We start from the raw sequence: 19,403 nt of genomic DNA, 5'->3' as shown, positions 1-19,403 counted from the left end.
AAAATCCTTCAAGTACTTGTCCTTGCACTGAGGATAAACACTCAAAGCTTTAACATGGCCTTTGAGGCCCTGCCTCTGCCCACCTGCCCCATCTCTACTTGTGCCGTTCTCACCGTTGCCCATTTTGCTGTGCAACCATAGCACTGGCTAATATTTATGAAGGCTCCCGTCACCCTTTGGCCATTTTATCCTTCAAATCTCACTCAGCTTAAACGTCATTTTCTCAGAGAGGCCCTCCTGACTGCCCACTCCATCTAGATGAGGCTTCTCTGTCCTCTCACAGCTCCCTAGTGTTTCTTCACATAACTCTGCATGTTATGTAGTTATTAATGTGTTTGTGTGTTTAAAGATTAAAGTCTGTCTCCACCACTGGACTGTAAACCCCTTGGGGACAAGGATTGTGTCTGTTTCCATGATTGCTGTATACCCAGCGTTCAGCGCAGTCTCTGCCTGTGTTAAGTTTCCAGTAACTGTTCGTGGAAACAATAGATGAATTAACAGATGGGTAAGAGCCATATCTGCTTTTCACTGGGTGGCGCACACACGAAGACAAATGAACAGTTAGTGCTCAGTAGACGCGTGAATATGTTTTGACAACGGGCACAAAGATTTATTTCAGCTTGAACTTGGTTTTGTTTCTTTGGGGTATCCTGGGGTGGAGCTGAGGCAGGAGCTGAGTAAGTGAAGGACAGAGTCCAGTTCTGAGCTGGGTTTGGTCAGAGTCACTGAAACCTGTGCAGAGTGGAGAGAGGAGTGGAGCAGTGGAGAGAGGGTCAGTATCGGCTCAAAGGCAGCAAAGTAAATGTATCCTGGCACCCAGCCATAGTTCAACCGCTCCTACCTCCAAATTACCTCTCTAATTATAAGTAAGCAAAATGATTCCCAAAAGCACAGAGACTGTTACCCACTTTCCTGTGGAGATTTTCTCATACTCTCTTCTCCATTGTTCGGGTCACATGCCTCTCTTCCTTCTAACCCTCTTACAGGAAGCCATCCCAGATTTGTGCCCTCAGTCCCTCAACTTCTCAGCACCGAAGTCTGAATTTGTTTTGGTTTCTGTGCCTCGGTGTCTGCATCTTAAATGAGTGTCCTGTCTCACCATTCGGGTGGGTGGATCTCTCCATGGTATTGAGCCATCCCTTGTTTCTGAGACATAATAGATTGAAAGACTTCCTAGCTTAGGAGGAGGATTTGAGGACTTGAGACCAGCAGCAGCTACAGAGAAAGGCAACATGCCTCCAACTCTAGGGGTTCCATCACTGAGAAGGTGCCATGGCACAACGGTACCAAGGAAAAGCTAAGGTTAGGATGGGCTCGGGTGGGTAGGGCAGGTGAGAGCAGCATCTCACCTGGAGGAAATTGAGGAAGAAGTGCAAGTGGTACTAATAACTGTCAAGGTTACCAAACTCTTAGTACTCTGCAGATGTTGATTTCAGCCTTTTCCTCGAATTATCTTATTTAAACCCCACCAAATCCCATGAAGTGGTTTAAGTAGCCCCAATTTTCACAAAAACCCCAAGGTTCAGAGAGTCTAAGTAATTTGTCAGCATTTGTTGAGGTGAAGATGTGAACCCGTGTCTGACCCCAGAGTGCGAGCTCACAACCACTATGCAAGATGCCCAAAGCTACCAAACTCCCACCTGAGCCTGCAGAGCTCCATCTGATCCACGATCCAGGACAGCAGCTCTCGAATCAGTAAATCCTTTAGCAAACCGTCATCACTGGGGTTCTTGGGTAGGGAGCTACAAAGGAGAAAGCCTCAGGCAGGCGCCTTTAGCCTGGGCACCACCCAGAGAGAGTAAATACCGGACCTGGGACTCCAACGTGGTGGGACAAGGTGGGGTGGGGGTGGGGTGTACGAGTCAACACAGCTGCCTCTCAGTTGTCTCAGCTTTCAAAGCTCCACCCAGACCTGTCGGCCAGGGAATATAGGCTCTTCCATACAGGCAAAGACAAACAATTCTGGTGGGAGACATCCCACCCATCCACCTCTCCAAGTGTCCCAGAGTGCATTCCAAAACCCCAAGAGATTACTTTGGGAATATTCACTGTTTAGAAGGATCTGTGTCATCAATTCCTCAGCTTCCTACAGAGACAGGGTAACTGATTTCAGGGGACTGGCCTTCAGAGGGTCCCAGTTTCACAAAAGCCTTCCTGAAGTTTGGCAGGCAGAAGTGGAGAAGCCAGTTTCCGAGGTCTCTTTTGTGCCCCACTCCTGGACTTGGTGACTCTGCACACTAAGTCATCCACCTTAGAAACTCTGGCCCCAGATTCCCTCCCAGGACCCCCACCCCCATTCCTCCCAGGCTTTCCCTTAGGCTTGGGCTGTCCTCCAGGAGTTCTGTGAAGACCCCTCTTTGAACTCTGAGTAGAAGGGGATGCTTATCTGGGGCCTAGCCCTGCTCTGGAGTCTGGGAGAGGGAACAATGAGGTGGGGTCAAGAGGCACCCCCCCCCGACCCCCGACCCCTTCCCCTGTGGGCTGACTCACCCCTGCTGCGCCCTTGCCTCCTCCTTCCTGTTAGATTGATGGGCCAGCTCTAGGGCCCGGGCCTCCCTCTGGGTGATGTTGTGTTTCCAGCTGGTAAAATAAAGATTAGGGAGTGGGTGGGGCCAGGCGGGACTCCAGATGTTCTCCAGCCCAAAGAAGCTCCAATCTTTTGGTACCTCAACCCAAGGAGCAGAGGGGACCTCTTTCTCTACTCAGCCTCCCCGCTGCTTGTCTTCAGCTATCAGTGACAAGCTTTTCAGGAGCTACCATGCTGGTCAAACAGTAAGGGCGGGGGAAAAGATTTTGCATAGAGAAGAATGATGAAAGCAGTTTATCCTATTTCCAAAGTCTGACGCTGCCGCCACCAAGTAGTCATTGGCAGCAATTCAGCTCCCTTGGTTCATCCCCAGCCCCCCGGGGATCCTCTGTGAGTCCCACACATCTTCCCGACCCCTCCTCTTAGAAGAAAAGGATTGGAAAATTGCCCAAATCCTGCCCCAACCCCCGACCAGACTGCTGCCTGAGCCAGGGTCCCAGGCAGGGCCGCCATGCGGTCCAGCTCCCCAGCAGCACCTAAGCGAAAGGTGCCACCTGGCCTTGTGCATCACACGGGGGCACAGGGAGCAGGGAAGGGCACGCATGACTCACTCGCTCTTCTTCCCCTTCTGCGCCAGCAGCCAGTTCACAAAATCTTGTTGGCGGATCTTGTCCATGGCGATGCTATAGTCACTGATGAAAGTGCCTTCGGCGTACCTGGGGGCTCGTGGTTGGGAGCCGCTGGCCTTAGTGTGGAACCTGAGGGGCAGGGAGGGGAGAGAGAGGGAAACCAGGATGCCACAGAAGGAGCAGAGGGTGCGAAGATAAATGATTGTCACCAGCAGGAGGCTGCTATTTGGAAAGGAAGCAGCCCATTTCTAGGGAGTCAGTTTTTATGGACACACCCTCTTGTCCATGCATCAAGCCCCTGGGGCTTTATCCTCAGCTCAAGCATCCACTTCCAGCATCCTCAGTGTTTGAGGCTCTGCTTCTGGGCAAAGATCAGCGGTCCCCCTCTTCCCTAAGGACTGAGCCACAGTTTTCTCCTTTGCTCCTCTTGCCCTGGCCCCACCAGATTCAGTTCTTTGGTTCTCAGTTTCCTAATAGTGAGCTCTCATATAACGGCACTTACTATGAGTCAGGTCCTCTACAAGCCCTTGAATACAGAAACTTACTAAATCCTCACACCACCCCAAGGAGGTAGACACTATGTATATCTCCCTTTGGTAAGTGAGGAAACCACCGTGCAAAGAGATTAACTTAGCATACAGTGTAGGTATGATCCAGGGTTTACCCCAGGTAGTCTGGGTCCAGGTCTATGGTCTTTAACTTCTGCATGATGTTGTCTGTCCTTGTATACGTGTGACAGCTGCATCTCAAACTTAGCCAACTTGACAGGGGCATATGGCTTGTCCTTGCATATGAGAAGGCCTAACTCTACTCAGACACGTCTCTCGGCCTCCCGAACACACAAACAGAACTCCCTGCTATATTCATTCATAATCTTCCCTGCCTTTTCCTCACAGCGCTCATGACAGTTTGAAGCTTTGCTTAGATGGTTCTTCGTCTGCTTTCCCCTTGGGCCTATATGCTCCACGAGGGCAGGTGGCATTTGTGGACCACTCTTCAGGTATATCCCTTGTGCCTGGCACACAGGAAGCCTGCTGTAAAATTTGATCAAATGCACACATAAGTGACTGGTTAAGGCTTTCATTAGGAAGGGAGATGCTATCATCTACTTCAGACACTTAACCACTGAGAAGTCCTTCCAGAGATCTAAGCACACTCTCTCCAGCTACAACAGTAGCTCGTAAAAAAGACTCCCTGGGGCTTCCCTGGTGGCGCAGTGGTTGAGAGTCCGCCTGCCGATGCAGGGGACGCGGGTTCGTGCCCCGGTCCGGGAAGATCCCACGTGCCGCGGAGCGGCTGGGCCCGTGAGCCATGGCCGCTGAGCCTGCGTGTCCGGAACCTGTGCGCCGCAACGGGAGAGGCCACAACAGTGAAAGGCCCGCGTACCACAAAAAAAAAAAAAAAAAAAAAAAAAAAAAGACTCCCTGGTTCTAGCCTCACTCTGCACTCAGACTGCTGAAAAGTTTTTTTCCGTCGAGCATCTTTCCTCTTGGCCTGGGATTCCTCCCTTTCTCACCTCCCCCTTGAAAATAGAGCCCAGTCACCCCCCGAGCCTCCTCCCCGGCACCTGACCCCTTCCTTCTCACCCCAACCTGGAGTGATCTTCTTCCTTCTCTCCTAGCACCAATGCCAGGAGCAGGGACACCAGCAGCAGAGAGAAGGTCTTCATGGCCAGCATCTTCCAATGGTTATTTCCTGAGCTAAGAGAGAAAAGGACCAGCATGAGGTGGAAGCCCTGTGCTGAGGAAGCAGGCAATATGGCCGCGCACTCCTGGTGCCCCAGAGCCTGTGGGGAGTCTGAAAGCTGGGGGGCCCTGTGCCCTGGGAGTTGGAGCTTTTCTAAGAGGCTAGAGCAACACCTTGGGGATGGTGGGAGGAGCTGGCGTTAGAGTTAGAAGGGACATTAGAAGGGATATGGAGCCTGGATGAGAGTGGACCTGCTTCTTGTTTTTTAGGTGGAGTCTGAGTGGGGTGGGAGGAGGGCAGCAGGGGGGTGATCCTGGCAGGAGGAAGCAGTGAAGGCCTGTGTGCAGGGACAGCCCCCTTCCTGGCCCCTGTGGCTAGACATCACAGGCATGTGGACTGGCAAGATTCTCCCTTCAGAGCCTCCAAAGTTCATACCAGCCAGCCTTCCAGCTCTCAGATTGGCTGTCACCTAAATCTTCGCAGCCCTCTTGGCCCGAGTGAAAACCATAAGCAGAATCCCTACCCCCCAGCCTTCACTATCGCCACTTAGGGACGTCCGACGCTTCTGCCGAGGGCAAGCCCCGTTTCATCAGGGCATCTTCAGCAGAGACGAAGAACAGTAAGGAGCCTTCCTCCCAAGCCCTGAACACCAAAGCTAGCTCTACAGATGTGTGGATTTTCCTGCGTTGTCACCTGGGTGTTAAAGGAACCCTCAGCCCCACCTTTTCTTTCTTTCACGGAGGAAAAGAAAGTGAGGGACTAGGGTGCCAAACACCTCAGGGGTGCCAAGACCCACCTCCTCTCCAGTGTCCTGTCCACGTCCACGTCCATCCCCATCCCAGCTGCTCTCTTACCAGCCTTCCTTTCCGGCTCTCCCAGAAGAAGGATAGGGCAGGGGTCTCCTCCTCCCTTCTGGCTCTTTGGAACCTGTCTCAAGAAAGTCTGCCCCGGCTCCTTTATATCCAGATATCGCAGACCTACTGATTAGCCTAAAAGCATCTTATCTCAAGAAATTAATCCCACAGCTCCTGCCACATTAAGTCCATTTTACACGTAATAAAGTTGCCCTTTCCACCTGAACTGCGCTAATTGGTAATTAACATTTGGGTATCTCCAGAGGCTCTCTGGGCCTGGCCTGTGGGCAAGGTACCTTAAGTGCCCCTTTTCTTCTTCCCCCTCCTCCCTTCTGGGCAGGGAAGCCCAGTATTCCTCCACTTCCTTTATAGGTGCCCTCAGTTTGAAAGGATGGGTGCCCTTGGTGAGGGCAGGCTTGGGTAAGGTGACACTAACTTGGGTGGGGGGGGCACTGCCATAGACATTAGACTACTCCTGGGTCAGAGAGAGAGGGGCCACAGTGGCCCGCGGCTTTGTCAATGTGGCAGTGCCTCCAGCTCGATATCTAGGGGGTGTCCAGCTGCCTGGGGAAAGGGCGGGAGAGTGATGGAGCAGAGGGTTGAGGGAACATGAAGGATGGGGGTTTCCTGGTGGTAGCTGGTGAACTGAGAACTTCTACTCAAGCTGCCTTCCTGCTGAGGGGCAGGCAGGGTGGGGAAAAGAGGCACATGTACACCGTGGGGACGCAGAGGAAGGCGGACCAGCTACAACTCTAACTGTAAAGATTTATGAGGTCCAAGCCTCTCTCCTCCAATGCTCTGCTCTCCTGTAGGAGAGAAGTATGTGCCCCTGTGTTTTGCCATCAGAGTGGGGCCTCTGAGTCTGCGCTGTGCCTCGATCAGACCCGGGGCCCTCAGACTGGAGACTCCTTGAGGTGCACCCTTTGCCTTTCTCCAAGCACTTAGTGCATGGCTCTGTCCCCAAGCGCTCTCAGTCTGGAAGGGGCGGGGCACAGCCTGCACGTTTGGCCGACCCCCAAGGCCTCCTTCCCAGGCTCTTCCCTCTCCACTCTCTGTGGGTACTTTGAACCCTAAACAGCCCCGCTCCTGCCCTGCCTGTTAGCTGCAGGGCTGAGTAAAGGCCACTTTCCTTTCCGGGTCAACTCCCCAGCCTGGGAGCCGGTCCAGCATGAAATTAAGTGCTTGTGTGGGATGAGAGGTAGCTGACTAGGATGGTCACTCACCTCTGCTTCCTGGAAACCTCCCTGACCCACCACCCATTTTCCACCGTCTCGAAAAACTCCTCTCTGGGCAAGCTTTGCAGATTCCATCTCCTAGCTATCAATGGGCAGAGATTAGACACCAGCTCAGATTTGGCCTCCAAAGAGGGTGCGGAGGCTGCTTGTGGTCCTGCTTCCTGCTGAGCAGCACAGTAAATGGGCTCAAAAGGGTTGGTGCGAAACCTGAGCCCCACTGCCGGAGGCACAGCATATCCAAAACGTGTGGACATCATCCTGGGACCCGTAAGTCTCACGCCAAACCAGAGTCAAGGAAGGTTCTGGGATGGGTCCCAGCAGCCCTGAACCCCTGCCTGGTGCTCTGGGGATTCGTTTGGGGGTGAACTGCTCTGAAGGCCAGCTGCACTTTTGGTCCGTAGCCCACTTCCTCTTGGAAGCGACCTCTCTGCAGCCCCCTTCCCTGTTTCCCTTTGATTTGGGGCTCTCATGCCCAACGGTGGACAGATTAGGGAGAAATGTGGCCTGGGTCCTGGGGGAGGGACAGATGTGGGGAGGACCAGGGAAGGAGATCAGAGAAGATACCAAACTCCCAGGGGAACCTACAGCCCCGACCCCGCACGGCGTATTGGGAGGCCAGGGAATGGGAAAGATGGCCTTGGGAAGTTTCTGGAGATCAGAAGGGCCTGCTGGACTTAAAATAGTTCAATAAACCCAACTGGCAACCCAACCAGCCTGTCGATGCCACAATGGGCAGTGCCCTGGTGTGTGGAGTCCAGTGCAGTGCAGGGGTGGGGGCAGGGCAGGGAGTGAGCAGAGCCTCCGACCACAGAGGAGAATTTCTAGGATGTGAGGGATCAGATGGACACAGGGGATGGGGAAGCAGGAAATGCCCCTCACTGGTTGGAAGCCCAGATACAAAGACTGATGGCCCAGAGAGGTGGAGAAAGTCTGTGGGGTTGGGGTGTCTGCGGAGCCAGGGAAGTCAGGGAATCAGCGCAGGAGGGGGTGATGGCAGTCCTGTTGCAGGAGAACCCAGGGTGCTGCTTCCCAGACCCTCCTGGCATCTGGACTGAGGCGCCCCGGGAGCTGGAGTAGCAGAAGAGCTTTGGAGGCTTGCTGGCTCTTCCAGCTCACAGAGGTGACTCACCATCTCCCCAAGGCCCACAGGGCCACCACAGACATTCCAGGCCAGTCTCCGAAGCCAAGACAAGGTGATCCAGAGGGCTGGCTGCAGCCTCCCTGCCGTGGACTCTGCTTTAGAAGTTCACTTGCTCTTCGAGCTCACCGGCTGACTCAGAAAGCAGACATCGCTCTCAGAGCTCACTTACACCAGGTGGCAGATTTTATTCTTCTCCTGAAGAGGAGACAAGAGGTGACTGGAACCCCGACAAACTCTGCTGAGTCATCTGGTCTCTCCTGATTCCTAGAAGGACCACCTCCATCTTTCCTCCCCAGTCACATCGCAAACACAGGGGTAGTCCCAGACATTATTACCCACTCAGCCTCCAGTACCACTGGAGTCAAGAGAGATACCTTCCAGAAGGATCTTAAAGAAAGTATGTATTGGGTGGGCCAAAAGTTTCATTCAGTTTTTTCTATAAGATGGCTCTAGTAGTGCTTAATTGTCTTTAACTTCATTCAAAACAATTTCGTTAGATTTTATGTGACAGCTGTCATATCAGCGTGCTTTTAAAAAAAGACATCAAAATTAGTGAATTTTTGTGTGAAGAAAAAAGCAACATTTTTGGCATATCGTGCTTTATTATTTCAAGAAAGGTAAAAATGCAACTGAAATGCAAAAAAAGATTTGTGCAGTGTATGGAGAAGGTGCTGTGAGTGATCGAAAGTGTCACAAGTGGTTTGTGAAGTTTCATGCTGGAGATTTTCCGTTGGATGAGGCTCCACGGTCAGGTAGACCAGTTGAAGTTGACAGCAATCAAATCGAGACATTAATTGAGAACAATCAACGCTATACCACGCGGCAGACAGCCAACATACTCAAAATATCGAAATCAAGTGTTGAAAATCATTTGCACCGCCTTGGTTAGGTTAATCACTTTGATGTTTGGGTTCCACATAAGTTAAGTGAAAAAAACCTTCTTGACCCTATTTCCGCATGCAATTCTTTACTTAAACGTAAGGAAAACGTTCCATTTTTAAAACAAATTGTGACGAGTGATGAAAAGTGGATACTGTACAACAATGTGGAATGGAAGAAATGGTGGGGCAAGCGAAATGAACCACCACCAACCACACCAAAGGCCGGTCTTCATCCGAAGGAGGTGATGTTGTGTATATGGTGGGATTGGAAGGGATTCCTCTATTATGAGCTCCTTCTGGAAAACCAAGCAATTAATTCCAACAAATACTGCTCCCAATTAGACCAACTGAAAGCAGCACTCGACGAAAAGCATCCGGAATTAGTCAACAGAAAACGCATAATCTTCCATCAGGATAACGCAAACTGCATGTTTCTTTGATGATCAGGCAAAAACTGTTACAGCTTGGCTGGGAAGTTCTGATTCATCCGCCACATACACCAGACTTTGCGCCTTCAGATTTCCATTTATTTAGGTCTTTACAAATTTCTCTTAATGAAAAAAAAATTCAGTTCCCTGGAAGACTGTAAAAAGCACCTGGAAAAGTTCTTTGCTCAAAAGATAAAAAGTTTTGGGACGATGGAATTATGAAGTTGCCTGAAAAATGGCAGAAGGTAGTGGAACAAAAGGGTGAATGCGTTGCTCAATAAAGTTCTTGGTGAAAATGAAAAATGTGTCTTTTATTTTTACTTAAAAAACCAAAGGCACTTTTTGGCCAACCTAATACTACCTACGGCCTCTCTTGACCATCTGCTACAGGGGATCGGTTTGGAAGTCCCCTCTTAGCTTTAACCCCAGTCCCTCTTGCTGTTTTCAAAGGGTTGCTTTTTGTATGTTTGTTTTGTCTTTTGTTTTGTTTTGTTTTTGGTCTGCTTTTGTTTGTCAAGAAAAGAGCTCAGTCCTTAGTAATTGCAGCCTAATCCATGGGAGAACAGCAGTGAAGAGTTAGAATTGGGAGGGGGTGGCCACAGGTTCTCAGTTCCAGGGAGGGAAAGGATTGGCATTTAGGTAAAAGGCCAAAGGACTGGCCCTCCCAGAGAGAGCAGCATTCCCTCTCTCTCCCAGGTGGGAGCACACCCCAGGGAAAGGAAGAGAGGGGTGAAGAGTGAAGAGAGGGGTGAAAAGTGAGAGCTTTCCCTTCCTTTTCCTTGAACGAGGACATGAAGGATGAAGTAGTTTCCAGGGTCCCCAGTGAGCCCCCCCACCCTGCCATCAACACAACACACACACATTCCTGCAGTGTGTATGGGGAGGGCCTTCTGCAACTTCAGAAAACATGCCCCTCATTAGTTAGATTAGGGAGTAGCCTGGTAGGATGGAGAGAGGAGTAGAAGTATTCAAGCCCAGCTCTACCTGCTCACCACTCCCGGGGCTGTTTGGCTTTGTCTGGGCGAAGGCCTTACCCACTCAGAGTCTTAGCTTACTTGTCTCTAAACTGGGGTTAAGAAAACAAAATCTGCTCTGCCTAGCTTATAGGTAAGTGTAAAGTGTGTGTCCTGTTAACTTGAGGGCTTCCTGCCAGTGTTGGCTGGTGGTTTTCTCTGGAATTACCTCCCCTATCTCACTCTATGGTGAGAATTAAATAAGATGAAATAATAAGGTCAGCCTGATTCAGCCCAGCATCGGAATCGTGGAAGGCTCTGAAATTCCTGAGTAGGGGTGAGGGAGGGCTTTGGAGACAGATCCATCTATACTTCCTGGTAGGGTGATTTGGAGCAACGTGCGTGCCCTTTCTGTGCTTTAGTTTACCTTCCTGCAAAATGGGGAATGTAATAGTTCCTGCTTCAAAGAATTATTTGGGGAAGCATGTATACTTAGATGATACATTATGTTACATTATATCTTGATACCTTAGTTATCTTTTGCTGTGTAACAAATTACTCCAAATTTTAGCAGTTTAAAACGAAGAACATTTATTTCTCACATTTCTGGGGATCAGGAATCTGGGAGCGGCTTAGCTGGGTGGTTCTAGCTCAGGGTCTCTCATGTCAGCTGAGCTGCAGTCTCAAGGGAAGACTCATCTGGGGCTGTAGATCACCTTCCAAGCTCACTCCCATGACTGTAGGCTGAAGGCTTCAGTTCCTCACCATGTGGACTTCTTCATAAGGCTGCTCACCGCAGGGCTTCTTTCCCCCAGAGGCAGGGCATGCACCTACGATGAAAGCCTAAATGTCTTTTAAAACCTAAATCCAGAAGCAACATACCATCGCTTCATCTGTATGCTATTGGTCACACAGACCAACCCTGGCACAATGTGGGAGGGATTACACAAGGCTGTGACTACCAGGAGGCGGGGTCATTGGGGGCCACCTTAGAGGTTGGCTACCATGTGCATAATCAACGTTAAAAAATGTTGACCATCATTATCATTAGTATAGAAGATGCTAGATTCATTAAGTGTTTCTTTTCATCATCATAAACTCTGGCCATTTAATATCTATTTATATTTATCTCAGTCCCTATCTCACTGCAAGAGTAGAAACGGAGATGATGTTAGATATTGAAGGAGGATAATGCAAGTTAATGTCTCTGATATGCTACAAGACTAGCAGAGGACAGGTATCAGAATGAATTTCAGGGACTTCCCTGGGGGCCCAGTGGTTAAGACTCCGCGCTCCCAATGCAGGGGGCCTGGGTTCGATCCCTGGTCAGGGAACTGGATCCTGCATGCCTCGACTAAGAGCCCGCATACCACAACTAAAAAAGATCCCGCATGCCAGCAACGAAGATCCTACTTGCCACAACTAAGACCTGGCGCAGCCAAATAAAAAAAATAAAATGAAATAAAAGAAGAATTGCATTCCAAGAGGGTACTTCTTTGGGTAGGCAGCAATACTGCATGGGAGGTATTTATACTAAAAAATGTTAAGATTGTTGTTTATCTGAAATTCGGATTTCAGTGAGCATCCTGTACTGTTATTTGCCAAATTTGGCAACCCTACCTGGAAAGATTTTTAAAATCCTAGTGCCTCAGTGTCATTCCCAGAGACTCTGTTGTGTCATCTGTCTGGAGATTTTTAAAACCTTCTATTGTGAAATAAGTTAAAACTTACAGGGAAGTTGCAAAAATAATATGGAGAACTCCAATATACCCACAGATTCACCAACTTTCAATATGTTGCCACTTTTCTTCTATCATTCTATTATGTATCTTTTAAACATTTGAGAGTAGGTTATGTCCATCATGCTCCTTTACCAGTTAATATTTTCACCCACATTTCCTACAAACAACGATACTCACTCATCTAACCACAATAAGTACAGTTATGAAATTCGAGACATTTAACATTGATATAAATCATATAGTCCATATTACAATGTTTTCAGTTATCCCAATAACATCCTTTCAGGTATTTCTCCTCCATTCTTAGATCAGGTCCAGGCTCATGTATTGCATTTAATTATGTCTCTTTATTCTCCTTTAATCAGTTTCTCAGCCTTTCTTTCTTTCACGATACTGACATTTTTAAGAGTATAAACCAGTTACGTTATAGCATGTTTCTCCATTTGGTTTTGTCTGAGATTCAGGTTATGCATCCTGACCAGAACACTAGAAAATGAAAGTGTGTCCTTTTCGAGGCATTGCACCTGGAGGAACAATGTTTCCGCCTTCCGCCTTCCCATAACTGACGATAATTTTGATCACCCAAAGTTTTGTTGGATTTTCCCACTGTACAGTTACTATTTTTCTCCTTATAACTAATAAGCAGTGTACACGGAGATATGTTAGGACAATGCACATACCCTCTTCCTCATCAGGCTTCCCCCACCCTCAGACTTATTTAACACCTTTGATGATTCTTGTGTGAACTTATCTTTACTATGATGATGGAAAATGGTCATTTTTCCAAGTTACCACTCCCTCCACGGTGCTGGGATTTTTTTAATGGCATTGTTGAGGTAAAACTGACACATAATTAACTCACATATTTAATTTAAAGTGTACAAATGATTGTTTTGACATGTGTCTTCTCCCATGAAACCATCAGTCCAGCTAAGGTAAGGAACATATCTGCTGTCTTCAGAAGTTTCTTTGAGCCTCTCGCTCTTACTATTTACTCTGTCCAGTCGCTGAACTGCTTTCTGTCACTGTAGATCTGTCTGTATTTTCTTGAATTTTATATAAATGGAATCATACAGTATGTACTCTTCTTGTCTGGCTTCTTTCATTTAGCATACCTATTTTGAGATTCAATTACATTGTGGCAGGATGTTCATTCTTTTTTATTGCTGAGTAATATTCTTCGATCGTATGGCTATATTAGTTTGTTTATCCATTTACCTGTTGTTAGACATTTAGGTTATTTCCAGCTTTTGGCTATTACAAATAAAACTGCTATGAAAGGGGCTTCCCAGGTGGCACAGTGGTTGGGAGTCCGCCTGCCGATGCAGGGGACACGGGTTCGTGCCCCGGTCCGGGAGGATCCCGCATGCCGCAGAGCAGCTGGGCCCCGTGAGCCATGGCCGCTGAGCCTGCGCGCCCGGAGCCTGTGCTCCGCGGCGGGAGAGGCCACAGCAGTGAGAGGCCCGCGTATTGCAAAAAAAAAAAAAAACTGCTCTGAACACTTGTGGACCAGTCTTTGTATGGACATAATGCTTTTATTTTTCTTGGGTAAATACCTAGGATTAGGATATATTTAACTTGTTAAGACACTGCCAGACTGTTTTTGAAGTGGTTGTAACGTTTTATATTCCCAACAGCTGCGTGAAGTTTCCAGTTCTTCCACCATCTTGCCAAAACCGGATATGGTCAGTCTTTTAAATTTTAGCCATTCTAATAAGTATGTAGTGGTACCTCACTGTGATTTTAATTTGCATTTCTCTGATGGCTAATGATGTTGAGTATCTTTTCATGGGTTTATTAGCCATCTGTATATCTTCTTTGGTGAAATGTCTGCTCAAATCTTTTGCCAATTTTTGCGGGGAGGGGTGTTTGTTTTCTTGTTACTGAGTTTTGAGAGTTCCTTTGACAGTTCTTTGGATGCAAGTCCTTTGACAGATATATGATTTACAAAACTTTTCTCCCAGTCTGTGGTGTGTCTTTTTTTTTTGCATTTTTATTTTTCTCTTCCAGTTTTAGAGGTATAGTGACATACAGCACTGGATAAATTCAAGGTGTCCAGCATAATGATTTGACTTACATACATCATGAAATGATTACCACAGTAAGTTCAGTGAATGTCCATCATCTCATAAAGATAGAAAATTTTAAAAAAAGGAAAAAATTTTTTTCATTATGTTGAGACTTCTAGGGTTTACTCTCTTAACCACTTTCATCTATAACCCACAGCAGTGTTCATTATGTTCATCATGCTGTACATGACATCCCTAGCACTTCTTTCTCTTATAACTGGGAGTTTGTAACTTTTGACCACCTTCCTCCAATTCACCCTCCTCTCACCCCCCATCTCTAGTAACCACAAATCTGATCTTTTTCTGTGAATTTGTTTGTTTGTTGGAAGTATAATTGACCTACAACACTATATTAGCTCCTGGTACACAACATAGTGTTTCAACATTTCTGTACATTGCAAGATGATCACGACTGTGGCTTGTGTTTTCATTCTCTTAACAGTATCTTTTGAGAAGCAGTTTTTAAAAATTTTGATAAAGTCACTTTATCAATTTGGTTTTTTGTGAATTTTGCTTTTGGTGTCGTACCAAAGCTTTGCCTCACCCAAAGTCACAAGGATTTTCTCTTAGAATTCTTATAGTTTTGGGTTTTACAGTTAATTACATGACCTAAGCGGTTTCATTTAGGTATATGATTGAGTTAACTTTTGTATATAGGTTGGGGTATGGAAGGATATTTATTTTTTTGCATATGGATATTCAATTGTTCCAGCACCATTTGTTGAAAATATTATCATTTCCCCACTGAGTTGTCTTGTTTTTAAAATTAATTAATTAATTTTTGGCTACGTTGGGTCTTCGTTGCTGTGTGCGGACTTTCTCTGGTTCCCGTGAGTGGAGGCTACTCTTTGTTGCGGTGCGCGGGCTTCTCATTGTCGTGGCTTCTCCTGTTGTGGAGTACAGGCTGTAGGTGCGCAGGCTTCAGTAGTTGTGGCACGTGGGCTCAGTAGTTGTGGCTTGTGGGCTCTAGAGTTCACGCTCAGTAGTTGTGGCTACAGCCTTAGTTGCTCCACGGCCTATGGGATCTTCCCAGGCCAGGGCTCGAACCCATGTCCCTTGCATTGGCAGGCAGATTCTTAACCACTCCACCACCTGGGAAGCCCTGCATTGAGATTTTTAAATGCTCCACTGGTATAATGGCAAGTGCAAGGACTTGGGTCCAGGCATATTTGGGTTAGACTCCTGGTCTTGCTACCTATCTGTGGCCTAGCTAAGCTATAGAATAGAAACAATGATCCTACCACCTCAGGGTATTTACCACATTTTACAATGTTCTCTCTGCATTTCTTCTTTCCTCTTCTGCTCTCCTCCCAGGCAAAGTGCTGGAATTAGGAAAGCTCGTTCTGACTAATGTTTCTCTAACCCTAGGGTCCTCAGATCCAGGGCTCTAAGACAGAAGGAAGGAAGGTATAATGGGTACAGTATACCCATGAACTATTTTCAGCCAGTTAGGACATCAAACCAATCAGACATTATTCCAGGCAAGGCTCTATGGGTAAATTCCAATGCCAAGTCCCTTTGCTTTTGGTGGAAATAGTATAACCTCTTGCCACTTGTGTGGAAGCTCTGCTTAGCCACTCAATATTTGATATTACTTGATCGATGGAATTTTTTGATAGGCAACGTTTTTCAAAATATTGGGCTCATGAGGGAATAATAAAGGAGATCTTAGGTGGTAAAAATAATGAAGCCACTCACTTAGAGACAGGAAGCAACATGGATCCTGCCATGTGTATTGAAGGGCATGAGATCCCTCAGCAAGAAACTCCGAGACTAATGAGGAAGAAATAAGCTTCAGTCTTACAGGTTTCCAGTGAATGCAAATGAGAACGAAAATGACTCAAGCCTGGGAGTTGAAAGGAGCAATGTGTCTGCAAGATCCAGGACAGACTGGGCAGGTGTGAATCTGGGTGCTTGCTTCCTGTTGTTCACCAGCTGGTCCTAAGTTTTAGCACATACCACCTCAGTTTATTATGAATACATGTATAATTAATCAGACCTTTAGCTAAAGTCAAGCCACATCCATGATGGGTCAGGGTGAGTTGCAGTTAACCCTCAACCCTGACTGCTAGCGGAAAAAGAACTTCTGGCTGCATCAAATCTTGGAAGAGCGGATGAGCCAAAGCTATTCCCTAGCTTTTAAAGGTATTTGGGGATGATTAACTTGAATATCCCTTTTACCTTTTTTAAAAGTTTGTTGTAAAAATGTAATAGTCTAGAAATCTTGAAAATATAGCAGAGTCAAGAGACAGCAAAACAGACAGGGGGGAGAGAAAGGGAGAGAGTGGGAGGAAACAGAAAGAAATCCACTCATATTCTCAAAACCGAAGAGTTATTGTTAGTGGTGATAATTTTGAAATGTATAGAAATATTGAATCACTATGTTCTGCACCAGGAACTAACATACTGTTGCATGTCGTTACTTCAAACAAACAAGCAAACTCATAGAAAAAGAGATCAGATTTGTGGTTACTAGAAATGGGGGGGTGAGAGGAGGGTGAATTGGAAGAAGGTGGTCAAAAGTCACAAACTTCAAGTTATAAGAGAAAGAAGTGCTAGGGATGTAATGTACAATGTGATTAATATAACTAACACTTCTGTGTGTTATATACGAAAGTGGTTAAGAGAATAAATCCTAAGAGTTCTCATCACTAGGAAAACCAATTTTTTTCTATTTCTTTAATTTTGTATCATATGAGATGATGAATGTTCACTGAACTTGTAATCATTTCATGATGTACATTAAGTCATTACGCTGTACACAAACTTATACAGTGCTGTATACCAACTATATCTTAATAAAACTGGAAGAAAAAAAGTATTGTTAACAATTTTTCCAAACTTTATTATTTCCATTAATTTTTATTATGAAATATTTATACTTAACGAAAATAATGCAAACTATATACGTACGGTTTCAAGAATAAAACAAACACTTGCATAGCCATGACTCAGATTAAGAACTAGGACATCCATTCCCAATATCTTTGAAGTGCCCTGTGAGCCTCGCTACAATCATCCCTGTGCTACTTCCCAAAATTCACCCCATTCTGGAAGTTTGCTTATCATTCTCTTTCTTTTCTTTAAAGTTTAACCTCTTTTGGATGCATCTCTGAACAATATAGTTTAGTTTTGCATATTTTTTTGAACTTATATAAATGGAACCATAACGTGTATATTACTCAGTCTCTGTTTTTTTTCTTTTTTTCAATCGACATTACGAAATTCACCCATGCCGATACACATTGCTAAAATTCATTCACTGTTACTGCACCTAGTATTCCATTGCATAACTATACCTGGCTTTACTTACCCACTCTCCTGTTGATGAATATTTGTAGCGTTTCTAGGTTTTGTTATTATAAACGACGCTGATGTAAAATATTCTTGCACATGTCTCTGGGTACCCACATGGAAGAGTTGCTGTAAGGTAATTTCTAGTCTTTATGCACATGTAGTTTTTTTTTCAATCACACAGACTATATGAGCACAAATACTCAATTTTGTGACATGCATTTTTTGTAAGCTTCCCCCAAGTTTTTCTAAATTCTGTTTGAACATAATTTTTTTTGATGTTTTAACACAAATGTAGTTTTATTTTATTAAAGATTTATGCTAGTAACTGAGTTAAGAATTTGCATACTCAGGCAAAATAAGATAAAGGAGAAAATTCAAAATAATAAGACATGTATTCAAGGAATTTTATACAAAATACTGAGTCCAAACAATATCCCCAAATTTAACTCTATAACAAGTGCTAAATTATCTATTTTGGAGACTTCCCTGGTGGTCCACTGGATAAGACTCCACACTTCCAAGGCAAGGGGCACGGGTTAGATCCCTGGTCGGGGAACTAGGACCCCACATGCTGTGTGGTGCAGCCAAAAAAATAAAATGAAATAAATAATCTATTTTGTCAGTAAAACTAATATTACTGAGGTTACACTTTGAAATGATATTACCTCTGTTGTATTTAATGAAGGAAACAACATACAGACATACATCCATTACTGTATTCACGTGGCCAGTTTGTAAACTAAACAGAGTGTAACGTGAAATAGTTTTATGCCTCTCTAATCACAGTCATCAGTGATGATCTATGGAATCTCATCTTCACACCACTTAATGAAAAACTGATCAAATTTAATAATTTAAAAATTTTTTATTTTAAAATTTAGTCTAGTTTAAAACTTGAATTTTAAACTCAGTGTAAATCGCGTTTCTTCCTCTGCATTATATATGTTCAGGCTTGATCTGGAACTCTTGACAGTTTATTGTGAAGGATGGTAGGAAATATAAAATATAGGTCAAGTGTACAATTTGATAAGTTTTGACACATGTATACACCCAGGAAATCACAACCCCGTTCAAGAATGTGACTCAGAGAGTGTGGAATTTTGTGCATGTCCTTCAGGAGCAGAGTTTCTGTTTCTAACAACCCCCCAGCTCTCCCGAACACAAGCTCCACTGGCCTTGTTTGAACATAGTTTTTAACGGCTACATAATATTTTACTAAGTAGCTATGTTAAAGTTACTTGAAGATTCCACTACTTTTAAGCATTTATATCGCCAACGTTTTTTTTCTTGACATGCACATAACACATCCATGTTCATTTTTTTTTAGTTTTGAAAAAGATATTTTTTGCCTTCTTTAATCATGGTAAAATATATATAACATAAAATTTATAACTGTAACCATTTTAAGTGTAAGGTTCAGTGGCATTAAGTACATTTACATTGTTGTGCAACCATCACACTATCTCAAGAACTTTCTTATCCTCTTAAGTTGAAACTCTGTACCCACAAACATTAACTATCCACCCCACCAGCTCCTCCCAAATCCTGGTACTTTCTGTCTCTGTGAATTATTTAACTATTCTAGGTATCTCATGTAAGTGGAATCATATATTTGTCCTTTTGTATCTGGCTTATTTAATTTAGTGTAATGTTTTTAAGGTTCATCTATATTGTAGCAGGTATCAGAATTTCATTTCATTTCTTTTTAAGGCTGAAAAAAAAGTTTTATATACTGGACTTTTGGTAGAAGTGTTACTCAAAGGTGCAATTTCTTAGTCAAATGGTATGAATTTTGAAAGTCTTTTGTTGCTTTAAACTTGTTTTCCTCCACAGTTATATGGAATGTTTTATTTCACTATATTCTTGCTAGTAATGAGTATTATAAATTAAAAACAAAACAAAGCACTTTGCTATTTTCATGACCGGCTTAATTTTTTCTTTAATTTAACCTGCTATAAAAA

At 45.2% G+C, this 19,403-nt stretch overlaps 1 protein-coding gene across 1 annotated transcript; it reads right to left on the bottom strand.

The window, feature by feature from the left end:
- Positions 1-722: 722 nt before the first annotated feature.
- GIP (gastric inhibitory polypeptide) lies at positions 723-4,834 on the bottom strand. Its single transcript, XM_067714217.1, has 5 exons — positions 4,749-4,834; positions 3,139-3,285; positions 2,491-2,580; positions 1,641-1,742; positions 723-732 (listed from the first exon to the last, which is right to left on the bottom strand). The coding sequence occupies exons 1-5, from the start codon at positions 4,832-4,834 to the stop codon at positions 723-725; spliced, it is 435 nt and encodes a 144-aa protein (XP_067570318.1).
- Between the last annotated feature and the right edge of the window lie 14,569 nt (positions 4,835-19,403).

The sequence above is a fragment of the Pseudorca crassidens genome, chromosome 19, assembly GCF_039906515.1.
Source record: "Pseudorca crassidens isolate mPseCra1 chromosome 19, mPseCra1.hap1, whole genome shotgun sequence".
In the NCBI taxonomy this organism is placed as follows: domain Eukaryota; kingdom Metazoa; phylum Chordata; class Mammalia; order Artiodactyla; family Delphinidae; genus Pseudorca; species Pseudorca crassidens.
The sequence above is the reverse complement of the archived record's forward strand: the minus strand, read 5'-3'. Positions and strand labels throughout refer to the sequence as shown.

Coding starts and splice junctions, on each gene's coding strand:
- GIP (XM_067714217.1), bottom strand. CDS start 4,834: ATGCTGGCCATGAAGACCTTCTCTCTGCTGCTGGTGTCCCTGCTCCTG. Junction 3,286..4,748: donor AAGGAAGAAGATCACTCCAG/GTTGGGGTGAGA, acceptor CCTGCCCCTCAG/GTTCCACACTAAGGCCAGCG. Junction 2,581..3,138: donor CAGAAGGGGAAGAAGAGCGA/GTGAGTCATGCG, acceptor TTATTTTACCAG/CTGGAAACACAACATCACCC.